At 36.7% G+C, this 21,085-nt stretch overlaps 2 protein-coding genes across 3 annotated transcripts in view; both read left to right on the top strand.

Annotated features, from left to right (window-relative positions):
- NMU (neuromedin U) overlaps positions 1–10,143 on the top strand; it is a 247,265-nt gene extending 237,122 nt beyond the window's left edge. For both annotated transcript variants that reach the window (XM_070045577.1, XM_060299377.2), the window contains 3 exons: positions 1,935–1,988; positions 2,585–2,624; positions 9,566–10,143. In XM_070045577.1, coding sequence (XP_069901678.1) covers positions 1,935–1,988; positions 2,585–2,620 — 90 coding nt within the window. In that variant the 3' untranslated portion in view covers positions 2,621–2,624; positions 9,566–10,143. The remainder of the gene's footprint in view (positions 1–1,934; positions 1,989–2,584; positions 2,625–9,565) is intronic.
- A 1,094-nt stretch (positions 10,144–11,237) lies between these two features.
- The window catches only part of PDCL2 (phosducin like 2), a 48,649-nt gene continuing 38,801 nt past the window's right edge, over positions 11,238–21,085 (top strand). Inside the window, exon 1 of the mRNA XM_030880596.3 lies at positions 11,238–11,497. Coding sequence (XP_030736456.1) covers positions 11,492–11,497 — 6 coding nt within the window. The 5' untranslated portion in view covers positions 11,238–11,491. The remainder of the gene's footprint in view (positions 11,498–21,085) is intronic.

Raw genomic sequence — 21,085 nt, 5'->3', positions numbered from 1 at the left:
CAAATACTTTTAAAAACACATACAGTTTAGGCAAATAAATTCATCAAAATTTATTTTTATGATCACTATTTCCTCCCTAAATCCTTCACATCGTTGAACTAAGCTTCCATCATGGAAGACAATACTGCTGCCAACGTTAATGAGAAATGTAAGAGGAACTGTAGTAGCCCCTTAAAATTTTAGAATTTCCAATATGAAAAAAATCAAATCAGTTTTCATCAAACTTTCTAGAAGTAATATATGCTTTTTTGAATTAACTTTTACGTTCTGAAGTGTCTTCCCGACTTATGAATAGTGTAAGATTTCAATTTAAAGATCCAGTTTCTTAAAATACACCAGCAAGTTATTAGTTTACTACAACACTTCAGTGTTAGTATTTGCAAAATCAAAGCTACTCAGTATTGTGGGCGGTTTGGTACTTTATCTAAATGTTCCACCTTGAGTGAGACTATCTATATTTACAGATAACTATATAGAAGTGTGAACTCTGACTTAGTAGTAATATCTTGTTGGACAAATGATAGCTCTTAAAAGTAATTTGCAGCAAGCCAGGTTTTCTAGGAATCTCTAAGAGAAAAAAAATGTAAAACATGAATTTTAGAAAATTACAGTAAAGTATTAATTTTGCTGGGCCTAAGTCACCTAATTTTAAACCATATTTTTGATAGTGAAATATTTTGGGTTCTTAAATAAAATGAGTTTTCAGATTTTAGTGCATTCAAACCCTTTTCTTACATGTTCTTTGCTAGACATCCTCACTTCCATCCCCACATGTTTTTCAGCTCTACCACCCAAATTCTTTTATATAGTGTTCTATCTCCAATAAGACTAAAAAGACCTGTATGTTTGAGTTTGAAATTTTTAAATTTGGGCACATTTTAAGTTACATCTGTCCCACTTTTCTTTTTTTCTGTGTAATATAAAAAACACAGCTGTTCTTATATAACCATATAAAGTTCTTATGTGTACATTTTTAAATATTAAACATTTCAATCTTTAAAGTAATTTGGGGGCATTTAATAATCAGGATGAGAATTAGATATAGAATGTTGAGAATTTAAGATACATTTGTTGTAAAGAAGGGATTTTAGAATTTTAATAGATGTCAGGGCCATTTCTTAGAATCTAAAAATGTGATTGTACTTATATTATGGAATACTTGAAAATGGTCTTGATGACAAATTTCATATAATTGCTGTCCTGATACTTTTATAACTTGCTATTGAAGATAGGAAGCTATAAGAAACAACTTTATGGAAATCATAAAATGTTAAATATTTTTTTCCATTAACTTTGAAATGAAATATTTTGAGAAAAGAAACACTTCAAAATACATGCATTATGAATAATCAGTTTGTTCCTATTTGGTTTTTTTTTCATTACCATTTCTGTTAATATAATTTTATTGGGAAAAATCTCTTCTGAAGTCTCATTGAATAAATATAGTTTACCAAATTTGTCCCTCAATTTCAATTTCAATTTCTATAGATATATTATGTATTTTAGCTATGACACAATTCTGTTTTATATTTTTGCCTGTTCATGTGTTAGCACATACAATATGTATTGTAAAGAAATCATTTCATTCTAACAAACTACTGAGGGGAGATTTTAAATATAGTTAATTATCTATGAAATGTCCTCTGCCTACTTATTGATGAATATATGTACAACTGACAAATTTCATGAAAATAGTATCTGTTAGACTAATAAGGAAATTACCTTAAAATACAACACGCTGATGATATTGCTAGTATCACTGAAAATTCTTCCAGTAGAGATACAAAAATTACTTATTGATATGAATTATATACTCAAGTCCTTGATTCCCTCATTGTTTAATTATGATAGCTGAAAATAACTATACTCTCAAGAAGCATTTGCACTTATTTTTACTGTTGTTTGATTTGTAATGCCCTCATTTTCTCTTCCAGGAAGAATTCCATGGTCCTATTATAGACCAAAGTAGAGGATTCTTTTTATTCAGGGTATGCACATACTATATTTTTTAAAAAATCAATCAACATTGAAAAATGCTTTCACTGTGCATTTCTTTACATTAACTCATAAGTTTTAATTAAGTTTTATAGTTTATCTAAAGATATTTGACAGCAAGTGTTACAGTCTGAGATTCACTTCTGTCGCCACCTTATTGCCTTAATATCATGGCATCTCTGATCTCTTCTCTAATCCACTACTCATGTTTGTAAATACCCCAAATGACATTCACCTATTTCACAGTTTAGTTCCATAACATTTCACGTAGGAAATGAGTGTCTGAAAGATGTATTACTCCTTAAGTTCTAATGAAATATTTAGCTAAAGAAATATTAGCCAATGAAATATTTAGCTAAGCAATTACAACTTTATTATAAAGTCTAAGGAGAGCTACATGGTAAGATTTGCATTTTGGAAACTAATTCTAACAATAAATTGGAGGAGAATGGACTGAAAGAAGGAGGAAAATAACAGATATAGATAAGGAAGAAATAATACCACTCAACGAGATCATTAGGCTGCTTTCTATGAAAATTAACTTCTCTCCTTAGTTACATTGATTTGTTTCTCACTTATTATTTTCCAGCCACGCAATGGAAGAAGGTCAGAAGGTTACATTTAAAATGGTATGTGCATCACAATTCAACCCAGTTTGAAAATTTCTGTCATTTTCAGATCTTCACAAGTTAACCTATGCTCAGTTTATTTCTATTATTTGATTGCATGTGTACATTAATATTCTATATAAATACTGCAAATATAGAGGCTGTGAGGACTTCATATGATGTAAAATGCTAGTATTTTAGGGCCAGATTTGCTTTGCCCATGTCATGCATTCCTCACACTATGTCACAATAGTTGTCATCAGTTTTGCAGACACTGACCTAATCATCATTTACTGTGCAAGTAGAATGTGTCAGGGATCATGTTCTTATTTTGGTAATCAGTGTCCACAATAGTGGGCCATAACTTACAGACTGGATGCATTTCTGACTTCCAAATGACCTATATTCAAAGATTCTTTATAAGAGCTGTGATTTACCATTTCCAGAGAACTAAGAAAATGTGGAAAGACATGAAAGCATGACTTCTACTTTGGGACTCCTAGAGTTTCCACCTCAATGCTGGAGATACAGTAGACACTTAATAGCTATTGAATGGCCCTACACATTTAATAAATATGTTAATCTTAATATCTTATTAGGCTATGAATTTTAAAATTAAATGCAAATGCACATTGATAAATTTACACCACAGAAATAAAACTATATTCTACTAACTGTATGTAATCCTCAATGCAGATTCTATGCTGAACATATTTTTGCAAATATTTCATTCATATAATTTATCTCAACCCTTTAATACATACATATTTAGCTTAAGAATGTAAAATTCTTAGTATTTTCTCATAGAAACGAAAATCAAAACACGTTATTTCCAACTAAAGAAGATAACACCAAAATTATACAATATCTAGAAAATGAAGATAATGAAAACACTACACGTTAAAACTTATGGGACTCTGACAAAACCATATTTAGTGGAAAATTTAAGGCTTTAAACACTATCAAGCAAGAAAAAGTGAGTGAATTAGGAATTTGTCATTAAGTTAAAAAGAACAACAAGGTGAACCTCAGGAAAGCAGAGGAAGAAAATTATAAAATGAAAAATGAAATTAATTAATTATAAAATAGTAAAATACAACAATTGGTAAATAAACCGAAAATCTTATTCTTATCAAAATCTTATTCTTTATAAAAAATGAAATAAACTATCCTAATTTTCCTAGCCTAATCAATGAAAAGAAGAAACCATAAATATACAAAAATACAAATGAAAAGAGGGAAATTAAAACAGATACAGACGAAATGGGAATCATAAGAGTTCTTTTCAAATCTCTGTGCCTATCAGTTTGAAAACCTAGATAAAATGGAGAATATACAATACAGTAAACACTACCAAAATTGACCTCAGAAAAAAGAAAAAAATATTCTAAGCATACTGATGGCCTTGGAAAAAAAATCGAGAATGTTATCTAGAAACTCTCCCCTCAAGAGTACTAGGACCAGGAATTTCGGATTTTTCTAGCTCAGAGAAGGAAGAAAAATTTCAAAATATTTTTATGAAGTCAGCAAATACTAATACCAAAACCTCACAAAGTTAGCATAAGAAAGGAAGCTGTAGGTCAATCCTGTTTATAAATATCAATGCAAACATTTAAAAGAAATATTAGTAAATAGTATTCAGCAATACATTGAAAGAATTATATGACCCCATGAAGTGAAGTTCATTCCAGCAACTAAGATGGTTCAATATCAGGGAGTCTATGAAAATATTTTCACCATTAAAAGAAAAATTACACAATCAACTCAGTACAGGCATACCTCCATTTTATTGCACTTTGCTTTATTGTGCCTCACAGATATTATGTTTTTTACAGTTTGAAGGTTTGTGACAACCCTGTGTTGAGCAGTTCTATCAGTGTTGTTTTTTCCAAAAGCATTTGCTCATTTCGTGTCTTATGCCTCATTTTGGTAATTCTTAAAATATTTCAAACTTTTTCATTATCATTATATTCGTTATGGTGATCTGTGATCAGTGATCTTTGACATTACGATTGAAATTGTTTTGGGGTGCCATGATCCACGCCCATGTAAGATGGCACACTTAATTGATAAATATGTGTGTTCTGACTGCTCCACTGACCAGCCATTCCACGGTCACTCTCCCTCTCGTCAGGCCTCCCTATTCCCTGAGACACAAAAATATTTAAATTAGGCCAATTAATAATCCTACAATGGCCTCTAAGGTCTCAAGTAAAAGGAAGAGTTACACGTCTCTCATTTTAAATTGAAAGCTAGAAATGGTTACGCTTAGTGAGGAAGGCATGTCAAAAGCCGAGATAGGCCAAAAGCTAGGCCCCTTGTGCCAAACAGCCAAGTTGTGAATGCAAAGAAAAAGTTCTTGAAGGAAATTAAAAGCGCTACTCCAGTGAACACGTGAATAAGAAATTGAAGTAGCCTTATTGCTGATATGGAGAACATTTCAGTGGTCTGGATAAAAGATCAAACCAGCCACAATGTTCCCTTGAGCCAAAGCCTAATCCAGAGCAAGGTCCTAACTCTCTTCAATTCTGTGAAGGCTGAGAGAGCTGAGGAAGCTGCAGAAGAAAAGTTTGAAGCTAGTAGAGGTTGTTTCATGAGATTCACGGAAAGAAGCTGTCTTCGTAGCGTAAAAGTTCAAGTTGAAGCAGTAAATGCTAATGTAGAAGCTGTAGCAGAATCCAGAAGATCTAGCTAAGATAATTAATGAAGGTGGCTACACTGAACAACAGATTTTCAATGTAGACTAAACCACCTTCTATTGAAAGAAGATGCCATCTAGGACTTCCAAAGCTAGAGAGGAGTCACTGCCTGGTTTCAAAGCTTTGAAGGACAAGCTGACTCTTGTTAGGAGCTAGCGCAGCTGGTGACTGTAAGTTGAAGCCAGTGCTCACTTACCATTCAGAAAACCCTAGGGCCCTTAAGAATTATGTTGAATCTACTCTGCCTGTGCTCTAAAAATGCAAAAACAAAAGCTAGATGACAGCATATCTTATGCAACAAAGTTTATTGACTATTTTAAGCCCAGTATCGAGACTTACGGCTCAGAAAAAAAGATTCCTTTCAAAATATTACTGCTCATTGACAGTGCATCTGGTCATCCAGGCACTCTGATGGAGATGTACAGCGAGATTGTTTTCAAGACTCCTAACACAACATCCCATGGATCAAGGAATAATTCCTTCAAGTCTTATTATTTAAGAAATGCATTGTGTAAGGTGATAGCTACCATAGATAGTGATTCCTCCAGTGGATCTAGGCGAAGTATAATAAATTGAAAACCTTTCGGAAAGGGTTCATCATTCTAGATACCATTAAGAATATTTTTGATTCATAGGAAGAGGTTAAAATAACAGGAGTTTGGAAGAGCTGATTCTAAACCTCATGGATGACTTTGAGGGTTCAAGACTTCAGTGGAGGAAGTAACTACAGATGTGGTAGAAATAGCAAGAGAACTCGAATTAGAAGCGGAGCCTGAAGATGTGACTGCATTGCTATAATCTCATGATAAAACTTTAACAGATGAGCAGTTGCTTCTTATGGCTGAGCAAAGAAAGTGGTTTCTTGAGACGGAATCTACACCAGTGAAGATGCTGTAAAAATTGTTGAAATGACAACAATTTCAATGACAGGGATTTAGAATATTACATAAACTTAGTTGATAAAACAGCAGCAGGGGGACTTCCCTGACGGTCCAGTGGTTAAGACTCCACACTTTCACTGCAGGGAGTGCAGGTCCGATCCCTGGTGGGGGACTAAGATCCTGAAGCCAAAAAGAAAAAAAAAGCAGCAGCAGCAGCAGCAGGGTTTGAGAGGATTGACTCCAATTTTGAAAGAAGTTTTACTATGAGTAAAATGCCATCAAACAGCATTGCATGCTATCAGAGAAATTGTCCCTGAAAGGAAGAGTCAATCAATGTGGCAGACTTCATTGTTGTCTTATTTTAAGAAATTGTCACAGTCACCCCAGCCTTCAGCGACTAATACCCTGATCCCTCAGCAGCCATTAACATCTGGGCAAGACCCTCCACCAGCAAAGAGATTATGAATCTCTGAAGGCTCAGTTGATGGTTAGCAATTTTTAGCAATAAAGTATTTTTAAATTGAGGTATGCGCATTGGTCTTTTTAGACATAAAGCTACTGTGCACTTAATAAGCTATTGTATAGTGTAAACATAATTTTTATATGCACCAGGAGACTAAAAAATTTGTATGACTTGCTTTATTGAGATATTCACTGGACCTGAACCTGCAGTATCTCTGAGGTATGCCTGTAGATGCTTTCAGTGAAGTTCCATGTCAATTTCTAATGTTTTCAAAGAAGATCCTGTAGAAAGAGATGAATCTTTGTCAACAATATTTATATAATGGTCTGAAACAAAGTCAGTAGGAGGCTTGATAGTAAAACATTTTAGAGTATTTCTATTAACATCAGAAACAAAACAAGGATGCTCTGTTCTCTTTTATTTCATATAGTTCTTATGCATTAGCCAACTCAGACAAGAAAGTAATAAAAGATACAAATATTGGAAAAGTGAAGAAAAAATTTTATGTTCTCATGGGGCATAATTATGAACTTGAATTTTTAAACTATATTTGGTATTAACTCATGTTTCAACAAAGGCTTGTTATGTTCACATCAAGAATATGAGCAGGGCTTCACTGGTGGCTCAGTGGTTAAGAATCCGCCTGCCATTGCAGGGGACACGGGTTCGAGCCCTGGTCCAATAAGATCCTACATGCTGCAGAGCAGCTAAGCCCGTGAGCCACAATTACTGAGCCTGTGCTCTGCAGCCCGTGAGCCACAACTACTGAAGCCTGCGTGCCACAACTACTGAAGCCCGCGTGCCTAGAGCCCGTGCTCTGAAATAAGAGAAGCCACTGCAATGAAAAGCCCGTGCACCACAACAAAGAGTAGCCCCTGCTCGCCACCACTAGAGAAAGCCCGTGTGCAGCAACAGAGACCCAACGCAGCCAAAAATAAATAAATAAATTTATTTTTAAAAAAGAATATGAACAATCATATTCCTAATTTTTCTTGTTTCAAGGAACTAAGAACAAAGTTAATGGAAAAGAACTGTATTTTATAATATTACAAATGTTGAGGCATTTTATAAAATGTGAACAAAAATTAGTTTAATACTAAATGGAAAAAATGTCTAATTTTAACACTAAACTAAGTGTTAGAGTGCTCATAAATGTGAAATGGAATTTAATCCATGATTTGATCAAGTTAGCAAAAAGTTCTCTCTGAAACTGAGAAAAATAGCTTTATTTGGATTGTTTCCAAGATTAGGGCCCACATATACTAATTCACTTAGGATTTCATTTTATCTTGTCAATAGAGAAACGCTTCAATAATAATTTTTCTTTGTTTTTCTCATCTGATTATCTGAGATCTTCCTCTGTCCTGGTGACTTATATTTATTTAGACTATGGTTAGATATAAAATAGGATGATTTAGTCACAAATACATGAGGAATAAATGCAACATATTCATAAATCTTATTGGCATCAATGAGCTTTAGGAAACTACTTTTATACAGTTAAATAATTTTTGTAAAACTTTGGAAAATACTGGCATACAGAATAAGCATTTCATCAGAGAGAGATTAAATGATAATTAAAAATATGCAGATTGAAGTATAGCTGAGAAATACCTCAGATGCCAGTTTTATCATACATGACAAAATATTTATAGAAATGTCTCTATATAAAGGAAGTGTATATAGACTTGTATATATGCTCATTATATACATACATTCATATACCCATTTATACTTGAATCTAAATTCAATTTTTTTTTTTAACAGAATGCCAACTATTTTCTGCAGAAACAATGCTATGGAATACAAGATGTACTGACATTTTTTTCTTCTGAAAAACAATCCTTGCTAAGTTTAACATGTTTGAGAATCCCTGTGTTGTAAGCATTCTCAGTAAAAGTTGATTGAGATTGAAATGTTTAATTTGTTGAAAATTTAAAAAGCATCTTAAAATATTTTTTCTTAGTGTTGTAATAATAGATAGTGTATAATAAAGCTGTGAATAATTATGTTCCTTAGATCCTTGAGGCTGTTGATGGTACTCATATACAATGCTCTTTTGATTTTTTTATTAAAGACAGTTAGTAGAGCTGAGTTTTTAGAGCGAATTTAGTTTATTCTATTTGGATTTCTTCAGTGACAAAATCACCAGCTCTTACAAAATACCAGAATGCCAAATAGCTAACAATCTTAGAACATGAATACCAACTAAAACTATACTAGTTGGAGGATTTGGCCATGATCCATCCAATATTCCAATAAACAAGTTCTGATATATACACTGTAAAATAGATGTCTTATTGCTACTAACATAACAGGAGGCCAGCTTTTTCTACCAAGTAGTAGTATTAAGTTTATCTTTTTTTTTATTGGAATATAGTTGATTTACAATGTTGTGTTAGTTTCTGCTGTACAGCAAAGTGAGTCAGTTATACATATACATATATCCACTCTCTTTTAGATTCTTACCCCATATAGGTCATTACAGAGTATTGAGTAGAGTTCCCTATGCTATACAGTAGGTTCTTAGTTATCTAGTTGTTTCACCTTGCAGCATCTGAAAGGCAACCAGCCTTGTCCAGAAAGAATGCAATCTTACTGGTAGAGAATCATGAACACAGTGGGTGAACTTTTTACATCAAATCAGTGTCTAGTGGTCACAATTAACCTCATATGGGTGTTGAGATTCTCTCCCTTCAGGTTCCCCTGGGTTTTCCCTTCAGATTCCCCTGGATTTTCCCTTCTGACCTGGCCTCTTGGATAACCGCCTACTCTACCAGCCGGTTGCTGGCTGATTAGAGAAGGCTGGCTCTCTGTGTGGATAGGATTAGTTCTTACATTGTTCAGCGTACCTAACAAGCCTTTGTCTTACTAATGATGACCCCTGATTATAGCTTAAATTATGCCTTTTTCTAACAGAGTCCCTGAATTTCACTTCTTGTCAACCCACGTGAAGAACATGAGAAAGAAGGAGCAGAAGAGAACAAAAAGTATCTTCTTTAAAAAATGAATTGCCTAGATGAGATGCAGACTTGAGACAGAGAATGTTGCCAGAGCTGCTCCAGGTCTTTGCTCAAAACCTGCCAACCCCCACTTTTAGCAAGAGTTAACATAAATCTTTAAAGGGTCCAGAAATAAAAAAGGAAGCTACAAACAAACAAACAAAAACCAGACGGATCCAGCTAGGACCAAGATGGTGACAGATCTGACCTCCAACAGACCCTGAATCTCTTATATGCTGATTTTACTACATTTGCATATTAAATGACACACCTGCTGGTGGCCAAGACTGGATATTAAGGACCAAAAAAGGATAAAAAAGGGTGGCACTCCATTCCCTTGGAAAAAACTCTGCCTCTTCCCCAGGAGACTAATGCATATGCCTCCCCATCATTAACCTCACTTCTCCTCCCTTTGTCTTTACTCTTTAAAATTAAAGCCCTCTGGACACGTGGGCAAGAAGTAGATCTGTGGACTTAGTTCCTGCTTCTCCATTCTTTGGCCACTGAATAAAGCTTGTGCTGTGTTGATCTCAGCTTTGGCTTCATTATTTGGCTGCTCAAATGTGAATGGAAAAAGAACCCTCCCCCCCCCCCCCCCAAGGCAGAGAGCCATTGCCCAGCTAGGGGCTGATCAGGGTCTATAGGACTTAATTCTGTAACAAAAGGGCTCTAAAGCTCTAAATGCATAGGCAGTGTTAGCTAGTGCTATGCACAGTAATTCAACTAGCCTGGATTTTAGATTGTCAAAATAAGAAAGGGAGTTGACTGCTAATTCAAGCAGCAGCTCCCAGGGCCTGTCAGGAATCTAGAGAGACTTGGGCCGCTTACATTTTGGGGGGCTCCCCTGCTATTAAAAAGAAGAAGGAGAAGAAGAAGAAAGAAGAGGAGTAGAAGGGGAATGAGGGAGGAAGGGGGGGAGGGGAGAGGAGGAGGAGGGGAATGAGAAAAAGAAGAAAACTTAACAAAACATGGTTACAAAAATAGTGTGGTTTTAAAATATTTTATATTTAGTATTAATATTTTACACACAAAACAAAACATATAGGCTATTAGGAGTGTACGATTTGTATTAACTGGGCACTACAGACCGAGTAGTCCAATGCTGAGCCCAAGTTTAAAACTGTGTCACTAAAAACACTTTTTCTTCTTTTCCAAATCTTTTCGCATCTTTGTGACCATGGGTCACAAAGGAACCAAACTGCCTAGGTTTCCTACCTAAAGTCTGAGCTTCTGTCTCCTAAAGCAATGGGTTTTTAAGGTGGCGGCAGAGAGCCATTTGAGAATCTGATGAAAGCTCTGGTCCTTAAATACCCCCCAAAATTTACACATACAACACAATTATGTGTGCATCGAGGGCTGGGGCTAGGCACCCCCTGAAGTCCATCCAAATATAGGCTATGGGTTCCACGTTAAGAGCTTTTCTACTCTGAAGAGTTCTCTCCCCAGGATTTTGTTACTTCTCCATGAAGACAGGACTCAGGGATTGAACGGTGCCGGAGGCACGGAAACAACGCGTGATTTTGGAGGTGGTGGAGGGAAGGGTGGGAGGAATGCCGGCACCAGTATCATGAACGGAAGAGGCGCTGCTTGGGATAAATGCCCAAGACCAGGTGCGTCAGTACCCACAGCCACCTCCTAGGCCACGCCTCCGCGTTGCCTGGCAACAGAGCTGCGCCAGGCGCACGTGCGTCAGAGGCCCTTGTTCTCCCGTCTCCCTCCCCGTGGGCAGTGGGAACAGCTAGGACCTCGGCGCGCTCCCCTGTGGCTTCGAGGGGACGTCGGAGTCAGGAGTCCACACCAGGAGTTAGACGACACCGGCGTGTGAGGGGCGAGGCGGAACACCATGCAGGTGGGAGTCGCAGCCCACGGCGAGCCTGGACACCCCGGCGGGGTCCCTGGCTGGGCCTGAGGCTGAGCACGATGGGGAGGGCGGCCTACAGGGGTTAGGTTCTAACATTTGTTTTCAGCTTGCGTCTCTGTCACGATTGGAGAGAAATTCAGATTCCCTCCAGGATAACGCCGTTTTTTCAACACTCAAGAAAGACTTCCGTTTGTCGCTGGAGAAAGCCTTTGGATTGCGTTTCACACTTATATCCTGGAAATCTTACTGCTGCGCTATTTCTGACTTAAATAGACCATCAGCTTTAGCCCAAGTGTAATTAAATTTAAGTATCCTGCCCCACTACATTTTAAAAAGGTCAGAGAGGAAACCCTAATAAGTCGCATCTGTCTTGAGAAAGACCAGTTGTCCCTGGAGTTTCTCCTACCTGATCACAGAAACTCTGTTAAACTTCCATTAATTCGTAAGAAGGTTGCTCCTCTATCTAAAGCTGCATTATTAAGCAGAAGGCTGTGCTTTTATTTCCTTTTTCGAATCAGAGTAAAATTCTCATTTCCAACTTCAGAAAAGCTTCTTCCCACCTGCTATCCCAGATTAAAACCACTGTGATTTTTCTAGTTTTACATATTTAATTTTGGAAATCGTTTATGCTGTATAATTTATTAGGATATTTTGAACACAAATTACATATAATTTTAAAGGATATTCCTTTTGTGTTAATAATAGATTCCTAGCAAGTGCATTTTATTCCCTATGTAAAAACATTGCAAATTTGTCCTGATTTTTGTCTGCTCTTCAAGAAATAGGCTGAAATGTAATTGAGAGTAGAGACGACAGCATATTAATCTTTGTTCATTTATTCATTGATTTATTCAATAACCAGTTTATTCAGTGCTTATGTGTAGTTGTGGACTTGTTCTAAAAGAGCTTACTGTGGGGGAATAAGAGAGAGTCAGATATAACTGTATCATGATAAATGCCATAATACCTTTATCAAATAGATTGCGGTGCCTATTTCTACTTCTCTTATTACAATTTCATAGATAATTTCTAAAAGTGAAGGGAAGATCAGAGTATAGAGCATTTACTATTAACTCCCATTGCAACTAACTCCCAGATCAGTTAAGGAAGAGCAGTCGCGGAGAGGTATGAATAAAACAATAAGTATGTGATATCATGAATATCAAGAAAGAGTGTTTTAACAAGAAGAGAATGACACACTCTCCCCAGTTCTGCCTAAGAGATCAAATACAATGAAAATCCATTGAAAATAACAATATGGAGCTCATAGGTGACCTTAGAACAGTTTTGAAAGGGGTGTTGGAGGTAGAAGCCAAATTTGGAGTAGGTTGAAGAGTGAATGGGAGATGGAAGTGGTTACAGCATATATAGACAATTATTTTATGAAGTCTGAGTAGGAAGGAGAAAAGAGAGATAGGGTGGTAGGCGGTGCAAAGTGCAGGGAGGGTTTTTTAAACAGGTGACTGCTGGATTTTCTGATAAGAGAGGGCTCAGTTATTTGAACCAACTCTCCTGCTGAATACAAGTAAAAATGCTGGCTAGAATGTAAAACCTATCTCCTTAAAAGCATCAGAGATAACGTGATAGTAAACGATGAGACCAAAATCAAAGGGAAAGTGGAAAAGCAGGTGAATGGATTTCCAGAGCTTTAAAGCCAGTTTTACCACAAGGCCATCTTAGCACTCTGCAGTTCTTCCTGGGTGTAATCACAGGGTGACGAGGAATCAAAGGGTATGGTCCATGAAAGCATGGGAAACTAATGGGAGTGTGAACCAGATATAAACCCATGTCTAGAGGAATTCAGGGAAGGTCATCTTGATGCCTAGTGGAGCAGGGGAGAAAAAGAAAAGCAGTACAACCTATCCCCAAGAAGGTGTGGCTCAAGAGAGCTCTCACATAGATTGCAACCTAAGGCATATTGTCTGGGTGATCCAACAAACTTCAAACTGTGAATTTGATATAAATTAGTTATATACTGTAGTGCTCGTAAATACCTGAAGAAATAGCAAATCCTCGTGCAGGAAGACATCTTTATGTTAGAATTCATGGAGATAAGTTTTCAAGGACATCAAGCAGAAATCAGTCAAAAGTAACCAAGGGAACAGGGCACAAGGGAACAGGGTACAAGGGAACAGGGCACAAGGGAACAGGGCACTATAAGTATGAACCAACAAAAACAGACTTGCAGAGACTTCAATTATCTGAATGATCAGAAACAGGTATAAAATAACTATGCTTATTATGTTTAAAAAAACGAAAGACCAAATTGAAATTATCTTCAAAGAGTAGGAGACTGTAAAAAGTGACCATAAAATTTGATGAAGACATTTCTATACACTACAATGAATAATAAGAAAGGAAATTAAGAAAACAATTCCATGTATAATTGCATCAAAAAATAAAATACTCAGGAATAAACATAAACAGGAAGGCAAGAGACTTGTACACTGAAAACTACAAAATGTTGCTGATAGGATCAGTGTCCTTATAAGAAGAGGAAGAGACACTAGAGCATGCTGTCTCTCTTTGCACACACACAGAGGAAAGGCTATGTGAGCACACAACAAGAAGGTGGCCTCCTGCAAACTAGGAGAAGAGTTCTCACCAGTAGAAACCCTGCTGGCACCTTGATCTTAGAATTCCAGCCTCCAGAATTGTGAGAAAATAAATTTCTATTTAAGTCACCTGGTCTGTGATATTCTGTTATGGCATCCCAAGCAGACTAACACAGGCTGATTGAGTGTCCTCAAAACACGGCAACTGGTTTCCCCCCAGAGCAAGTGATGAGAGAGACTGAGAGGAAAAAGCAGCAGCAGTGCCTTTTGTGGCTTGGTCTTAGAAATCACGTAGTGTCACTTCTATCATATTTTCAGTTTATTAGAAGTGAGACAGCAGGTTCAGCTTATACTCAATGGAAGTGGGTTAAACTTCAACTCTCAAAAAGGTGCATGAAAGAATTTGTGAATATATTTTAAAATTATCACAATAGTTTAAAAGAAGATTAGATATAGTTGAGAGCGTTTTACAATCATATGGCATGGGGTGGCAGAAAACTGCCATTTTAATAGAGATGTTGGAGGGCAAAGTCCTGGGCTGGTAGAGTGGTGGGAGAATCGTGAGGCAGTCTCAGAAAGGAAATTAACACAGAAGGGATGATCCTTAAATTCTGCATATAAAATCCACACAAATCCTTATTTGTCAGCCAGACTCCATATATATATAGGAGGTCCCAAGGTGCCTGGCAAAAAGCAGCCATTAGAAGGTCAAAGAACTGAACTGATCTGAGGTTTTGGCTGTTGCCCATTTCAACTGAGGTAGTTTGATGTTTGAGTCCAACGAAGTTAACTGCCTTCAAGTATGAAAATCAACATACTTTAGAGGAACATAAAAAAAATCATAAATTTCTATGATTTATCGTCCTGAATGTATAGTATGCAATAAAAATTATATAAGCAAAAAGAAAAAGATTGAAAAGCCATATTCAAAATGTGACTCATATTCAAAAGCAAAGCAACCAATGGAAACAAATCCTGACACTATCCAGATGCTGATATTAGCAAATGAAGAATTTAAAGCAGCTATTATATTCAAGGATTTAAAGGAAAATGAATTAACAGTTGGAGAATCATAACAGAGAAATAGAAACAGTAATAAAACAAATGGAAATTCTTTTTTCTTTTTACATCTTTATTGGAGTATAATTGCTTTACAATGGTGTGTTAGTTTCTGCTTTATAACAAAGTGAATCAGTTATACATATACATATGTTCCCATATCGCTTCCCTCTTGCGTCTCCCTCCCTCCCACCCTCCCTATCCCACCCCTCTAGGTGGTCACAAACCACCGAGCTGATCTCCCTGTGCTATGTGGCTGCTTCCCACTAGCTATCTATTTTACGTTTGGTAGTGTATATATGTCCCTATGTATGTCTCTAGTCCCTATGTCTCTAGTAGGTCTGTGTCTTTATTCCTGTATTACCCCTAGGTTCTTCATGACACTTTTTCCCCTATATTCCATATATATGTGCTAGCATACGCTATTTGTCTTTCTCTTTATGATTTACTTCACTCTGTATGACAGACTCTAGGTCCATCCACCTCACTACAAATAACTCAATTTCGTTTCTTTTTATGGCTGAGTAATATTCCATTGTATATATGTGCCACATCTTCTTTATCCATTCATCCGATGTTGGGCACTTAGGTTGTTTCCATCTCCAGGCTATTGTAAATAGAGCTGCAATGAACATTTTGGTACATGACTCTTTTTGAACTATGGTTTTCTCAGGATATATTCCCAGTAGTGGGATTGCTGGGTCATATGGTAGTTTTATTTGCGGTTTTTTAAGGAACCTCCATACTGTTTTCCATAGTGGCTGTACCAATTCACATTCCCACCAGCAGTGCAAGAGTGTTCCCTTTTCTCCACGCCCTCTCCAGCATTTATTATTTCTAGATTTTTTGATGATGGCCATTCTGACTGGTGTGAGATGATATCTCATTGTAGTTTTGATTTGCATTTCTCTAATGATTAATGATGTTGAGCATTCTTTCATGTGTTTGTTGGCAGTCTGTATATCTTCTTTGGAGAAATGTCTATTTAGGTCTTCTGCCCATTTTTGGATTGGGTTGTTTGTTTTTGTGATATTGAGCTGCATGACCTGCTTATAAAGTTTGGAGATTTGTCAGTTGCTTCATTTGCAAATATTTTCTCCCATTCTGAGGGTTGTCTTTTGGTCTTGTTTATGGATTCCTTTGCTGTGCAAAAGCTTTGAAGTTTCATTAGGTCCCATTTGTTTATTTTTGTTTTTATTTCCATTTCTCTAGGAGGTGGGTCAAAAAGGATCTTGTGGTGATTTATGTCAGAGTGTTCTGCCTATGTTTTCCTCTAAGAGTTTGATAGTTTCTGGCCTTACATTTAGGTCTTAAATCCATTTTGGGCTCATTTTTGTGTATGGTGTCAGGGATTGATCTAATCTCATACTTTTACATGTAGCTGTCCAGTTTTCCCAGCACCACTTATTGAAGAGGCTGTCCTTTCTCCACTGTACATTCCTGCCTCCTTTATAAAAGATAAGGTGACCATATGTGCGTGGGTTTATCTCTGGGCTTTCTATCCTGTTCCATTGACCTATCTTTCTGTTTTGTGCCAGTACCATACTGTCTTGATTACTGTAGCTTTGTAGTATAGTCTGAAGTCAGGGAGCCTGATTCCTCCAGCTCCGTTTTTCGTTCTCAAGATTGCTTTGGCTATTCGGGGTCTTTTGTGTTTCCATACAAATTGTGAAATTTTTTGTTCTAGTTCTGTGAAAAATGCCATTGGTAGTTTGATAGGGATTGCATTGAACCTGTAGATTGCTTTGGGTAGTAGAGTCATTTTCACAATGTTGATTCTTCCAATCCAAGAACATGGTATATCTCTCCATCTATTTGTATCATCTTTAATTTCTTTCATCAGTGTCTTATAATTTTCTGCATACAGGTCTTTTGTCTCCTTAGGTAGGTTTATTCCTAGATATTTTATTCTTTTTCTTGCAGTGGTAAATGGGAGTGTTTTCTTGATTTCACTTTCAGATTTTTCATCATTAGTGTATAGGAATGCCAGAGATTACTGCGCGTTAATTTTGTAACCTGCTACTTTACCAAATTCATTGATTAGCTCTAGTAGTTTTTTGGTAGCATCTTTAGGATTCTCTACGTATAGTATCATGTCACCTGCAAACAGTGACAGCTTTATTTCTTCTTTTCCTATTTGGATTCCTTTTATTTCCTTTTCTTCTCTGATTGCTGTGGCTAAAACTTCCAAAACTATGTTGAATAAGAGTGGTGAGAGTGGGCAACCTTGTCTTGTTCCTGATCTTAGTGGAAATGCTTTCAGTTTTTCACCATTGAGGATGATGTTGGCTGTAGGTTTGTCATATATGGCCTTTATTATGTTGAGGAAAGTTCCCTCTGTGCCTACTTTCTGCAGGGTTTTTATTATAAATGGGTGTTGAATTTTGTCGAAAGATTTCTCAGCATCTCTTGAGATGATCATATGGTTTTTCTCCTTCAATTTCTTAATATGGTGTATCACGTTGATTGATTTGCGTATATTGAAGAATCGTTGCATTCCTGGAATAAATCCCACTTTATCATGGTGTATGATCCTTTTAATGTGCTGTTGGATTCTCTTTGCTAGTATTTTGTTGAGGATTTTTGCATCTGTGTTCATCAGTGATATTGGCCTGTAGTTTCCTTTCTTTGTGACATCCTTGTCTGGTTTTGGTATCAGGGTAATGGTGGCCTTGTAGAATGAATTGGGGAGTGTTCTTCTCTCTGCTAAATTTTGGAAGAGTTTGAGAAGGATAGGTGTTAGCTCTTCTCTAAATGTTTGATAGAATTCGCCTGTGAAGCCGTCTGGCCCTGGGCTTTTGTTTGTTGGAAGATTTTTAATCACAGTTTCAATTTCAGTGCTTTTGATTGGTCTGTTCATATTTTCTATTTCTTCCTGATTCAGTCTTGGCAGGTTGTGCATTTCTAAGAATTTGTCCATTTCTTCCACGTTGTCCATTTTATTGGCATAGAGCTGCTTGTAGTAATCTCTCATGATCTTTTGTATTTCTGCAGTGTCAGTTGTTACTTCTCCTTTTTCATTTCTAATTCTATTGATTTGAGTCTTCTCCCTTTTTTTCTTGATGAGTCTGGCTAATGGTTTATCAATTTTGTTTATCTTCTCAAAGAACCAGCTTTTAGTTTTATTGATCTTTGCTATCGTTTCCTTCATTTCTTTTTCATTTATTTCTGATCTGATCTTTATGATTTCTTTCCTTCTGCTAACTTTGGGTTTTTTTGTTCTTCTTTCTCTAATTGCTTTAGGTGCAAGGTTAGGTTGTTTATTTGAGATGTTTCCTGTTTCTTAAGGTAGGATTGTATTGCTATAAACTTCCCTCTTAGAACTGCTTTTACTGCATCCCATAGGTTTTGGGTCGTCATGTCTCCACTGTTATTTGTTTCTAGGTATTTTTTGATTTCCTCTTAGATTTCTTCAGTGATCACTTCGTTATTAAGTAGTGTATTGTTTAGCCTCCATGTGTTTGTATTTTTTACAGATCTTTTCCTGTAATTGATATCTAGTTTCATAGTGTTGTGGTCGGAAAAGATAGTTGATACAATTTCAATTTTCTTAAATTTACCAAGGATTGATTTGTAACCCAAGATATGATCTATCCTGGAGAATGTTCCATGAGCACTTGAGAAAAATGTGTATTCTGTTGTTTTTGGATGGAATGTCCTATAAATATCAATTAAGTCCATCTTATTTAATGTATCATTTAAAGCTTGTGTTTCCTTATTTATTTTCATTTTGGATGATCTGTCCATTGGTGAGAGTGGGGTGTTAAAGTCCCCTACTATTAATGTGTTATTGTCGATTTCCCCTTTTATGGCTGTTAGTATTTGCCTTATGTATTGAGGTGCTCCTATGTTGGGTGCATAAATATTTACAATTGTTATATCTTCTTGGATCGATCCCTTGATCATTATGTAGTGTCCTTGTTTGTCTCTTGTAATAGTCTCTATTTTAAAGTCTATTTTGTCTGATATGAGAATTGCTACTCCAGCTTTCTTTCGGTTTCCATTTGCATGGAATATCTTTTTCCATCCCCTTACTTTCAGTCTGTATGTGTCCCTAGGTCTGAAGTGGGTCTCTTGTAGACAGCATATATATGGGTCTTGTTTTTGTATCCATTCAGCCAATCTGTGTCTTTTGGTGGGAGCATTTAGTCCATTTACATTTAAGGTAATTATCGATATGTATGTTCCTATTCCCATTTTCTTAATTGTTTTGGGTTCGTCATTGTAGGTCTTTCCCTTCTCTTGTGTTTCTTGCCTAGGGAAGTTCCTTTAGCATTTGTTGTAAAGCTGGTTTGGTGGTGCTGAACTCTCTCAGCTTTTGCTTGTCTGTAAAGGTTTCAATTTCTCCATCAAATCTGAATGAGATCCTTGCTGGGTAGAGTAATCTTGGTTGCAGGTTTTTCTCCTTCATCACTTTAAATATGTCCTGCCAGTCCCTTCTGGCAGCGGAGTTTCTGCTGAAAGATCAGCTGTTAACCTTATGGGGATTCCCTTTTGTGTTATTTGTTGTTTTTCCCTTGCTGCTTTTAATATGTTTTCTTTGTATTTAATTTTTGACAGTTTGATTAATATGTGTCTTGGCGTGTTTCTCCTTGGATTTATCCTGTATGGGACTCTCTGTGCTTTCTGGAGTTGATTAACTATTTCCGTTCCCATATTAGGGAAGTTTTCAACTATAATCTCTTCAAATATTTTCTCAGTCCCTTTCTTTTGCTCTTCTTCTTCTGGAACCCCTATAATTCAAATGTTTGTGCAATTAATGTTGTCCCAGAGGTCTCTGAGAGTGTCCTCAGTTCTTTTTATTCTTTTTTCTTTATTCTGCTCTGCAATAGTTATTTCCACTATTTTATCTTCCAGGTCACTTACGCGTTCTTCCTCCTCAGTTATTCTGCTATTGATCCCATCTAGAGTATTTTTAATTTCATTTATTTTGTTGTTCATTGTTGCTTGTTTCTTCTTTAGTTCTTCTAAGTCCTTGTTAAATATTTCTTGCATTTTGTCTATTCTATTTCCAAGATTTTGGATCATCTTTACTATCATTATTCTGAATTCTTTTTCAGGTAGACTGCCTATTTCCTCTTCATTTGTTAGGTCTGGTGGGTTTTTATCTTGCTCCTTCATCTGCTGTGTGTTTCTGTGTCTTCTCATTTTGCTTATCTTACTGTGTTTGGGGTCTCCTTTTTGCAGGCTGCAGGTTTGTAGTTCCCATTGTTTTTGGTTTCTGTCCCCAGTGGCTAAGGTTGGTTCAGTGGGTTGTGTAGGCTTCCTGGTGGAGGGGACTGGTGCCTGTGTTCTGGTGGATGAGGCTGGATCTTGTCTTTCTGGTGGGCAGGTCCACGTCTGGTGGTGTGTTTTGGGGTGTCTGTGGACTTATTATGATTTTAGGCAGCCTCTCTGCTAATGGGTGGGGTTGTGTTCCTGTCTTGCTAGTTGTTTGGCATAGGGTGTCCAGCACTGTAGCTTGCTGGGCGTTGAGTGAAGCTGGGTGTTGGTGTTGAGATGGAGATCTCTGGGAGATTTTCGCTGTTTGATATTACGTGGAGCTGGGAGGTCTCTTGTGGCCAGTGTCCTGAAGTTGTCTCTCCCACGTTAGAGGCAGAGCACTGACTCCTGGCTGCAGCACCAAGAGCCTTTCATGCACACGGCTCAGAATAAAAGGGAGAAAAAGTAGAAAGAAAGAAAGGAAGGAAGGAAGGAAGAAGGGAGGGAGGAAGGAAGGAAGAAGGGAGGGAGGGAGGAAGGAAGGAAGGAGGGAAGGAAAGAAAGAAAGAAGGAAAGAAGATAAAATAAAGTAAGATAAAATAAAATAAAGTCATTGGAATAAAAAATAATTATTAAGGAAAAAAAATTTTTTTTAACAGAAGAAAAAAAAAAAACGGACGGATAGAACCCTAGGACAAATGGTGGAAGCAAAGCTATACAGACAAAATCTCACACAGAAGCATACACATATACACTCACA

Source organism: Globicephala melas, chromosome 5 (genome assembly GCF_963455315.2).
Source record: "Globicephala melas chromosome 5, mGloMel1.2, whole genome shotgun sequence".
Classification (NCBI taxonomy): domain Eukaryota; kingdom Metazoa; phylum Chordata; class Mammalia; order Artiodactyla; family Delphinidae; genus Globicephala; species Globicephala melas.
The sequence above is the reverse complement of the archived record's forward strand: the minus strand, read 5'-3'. Positions and strand labels throughout refer to the sequence as shown.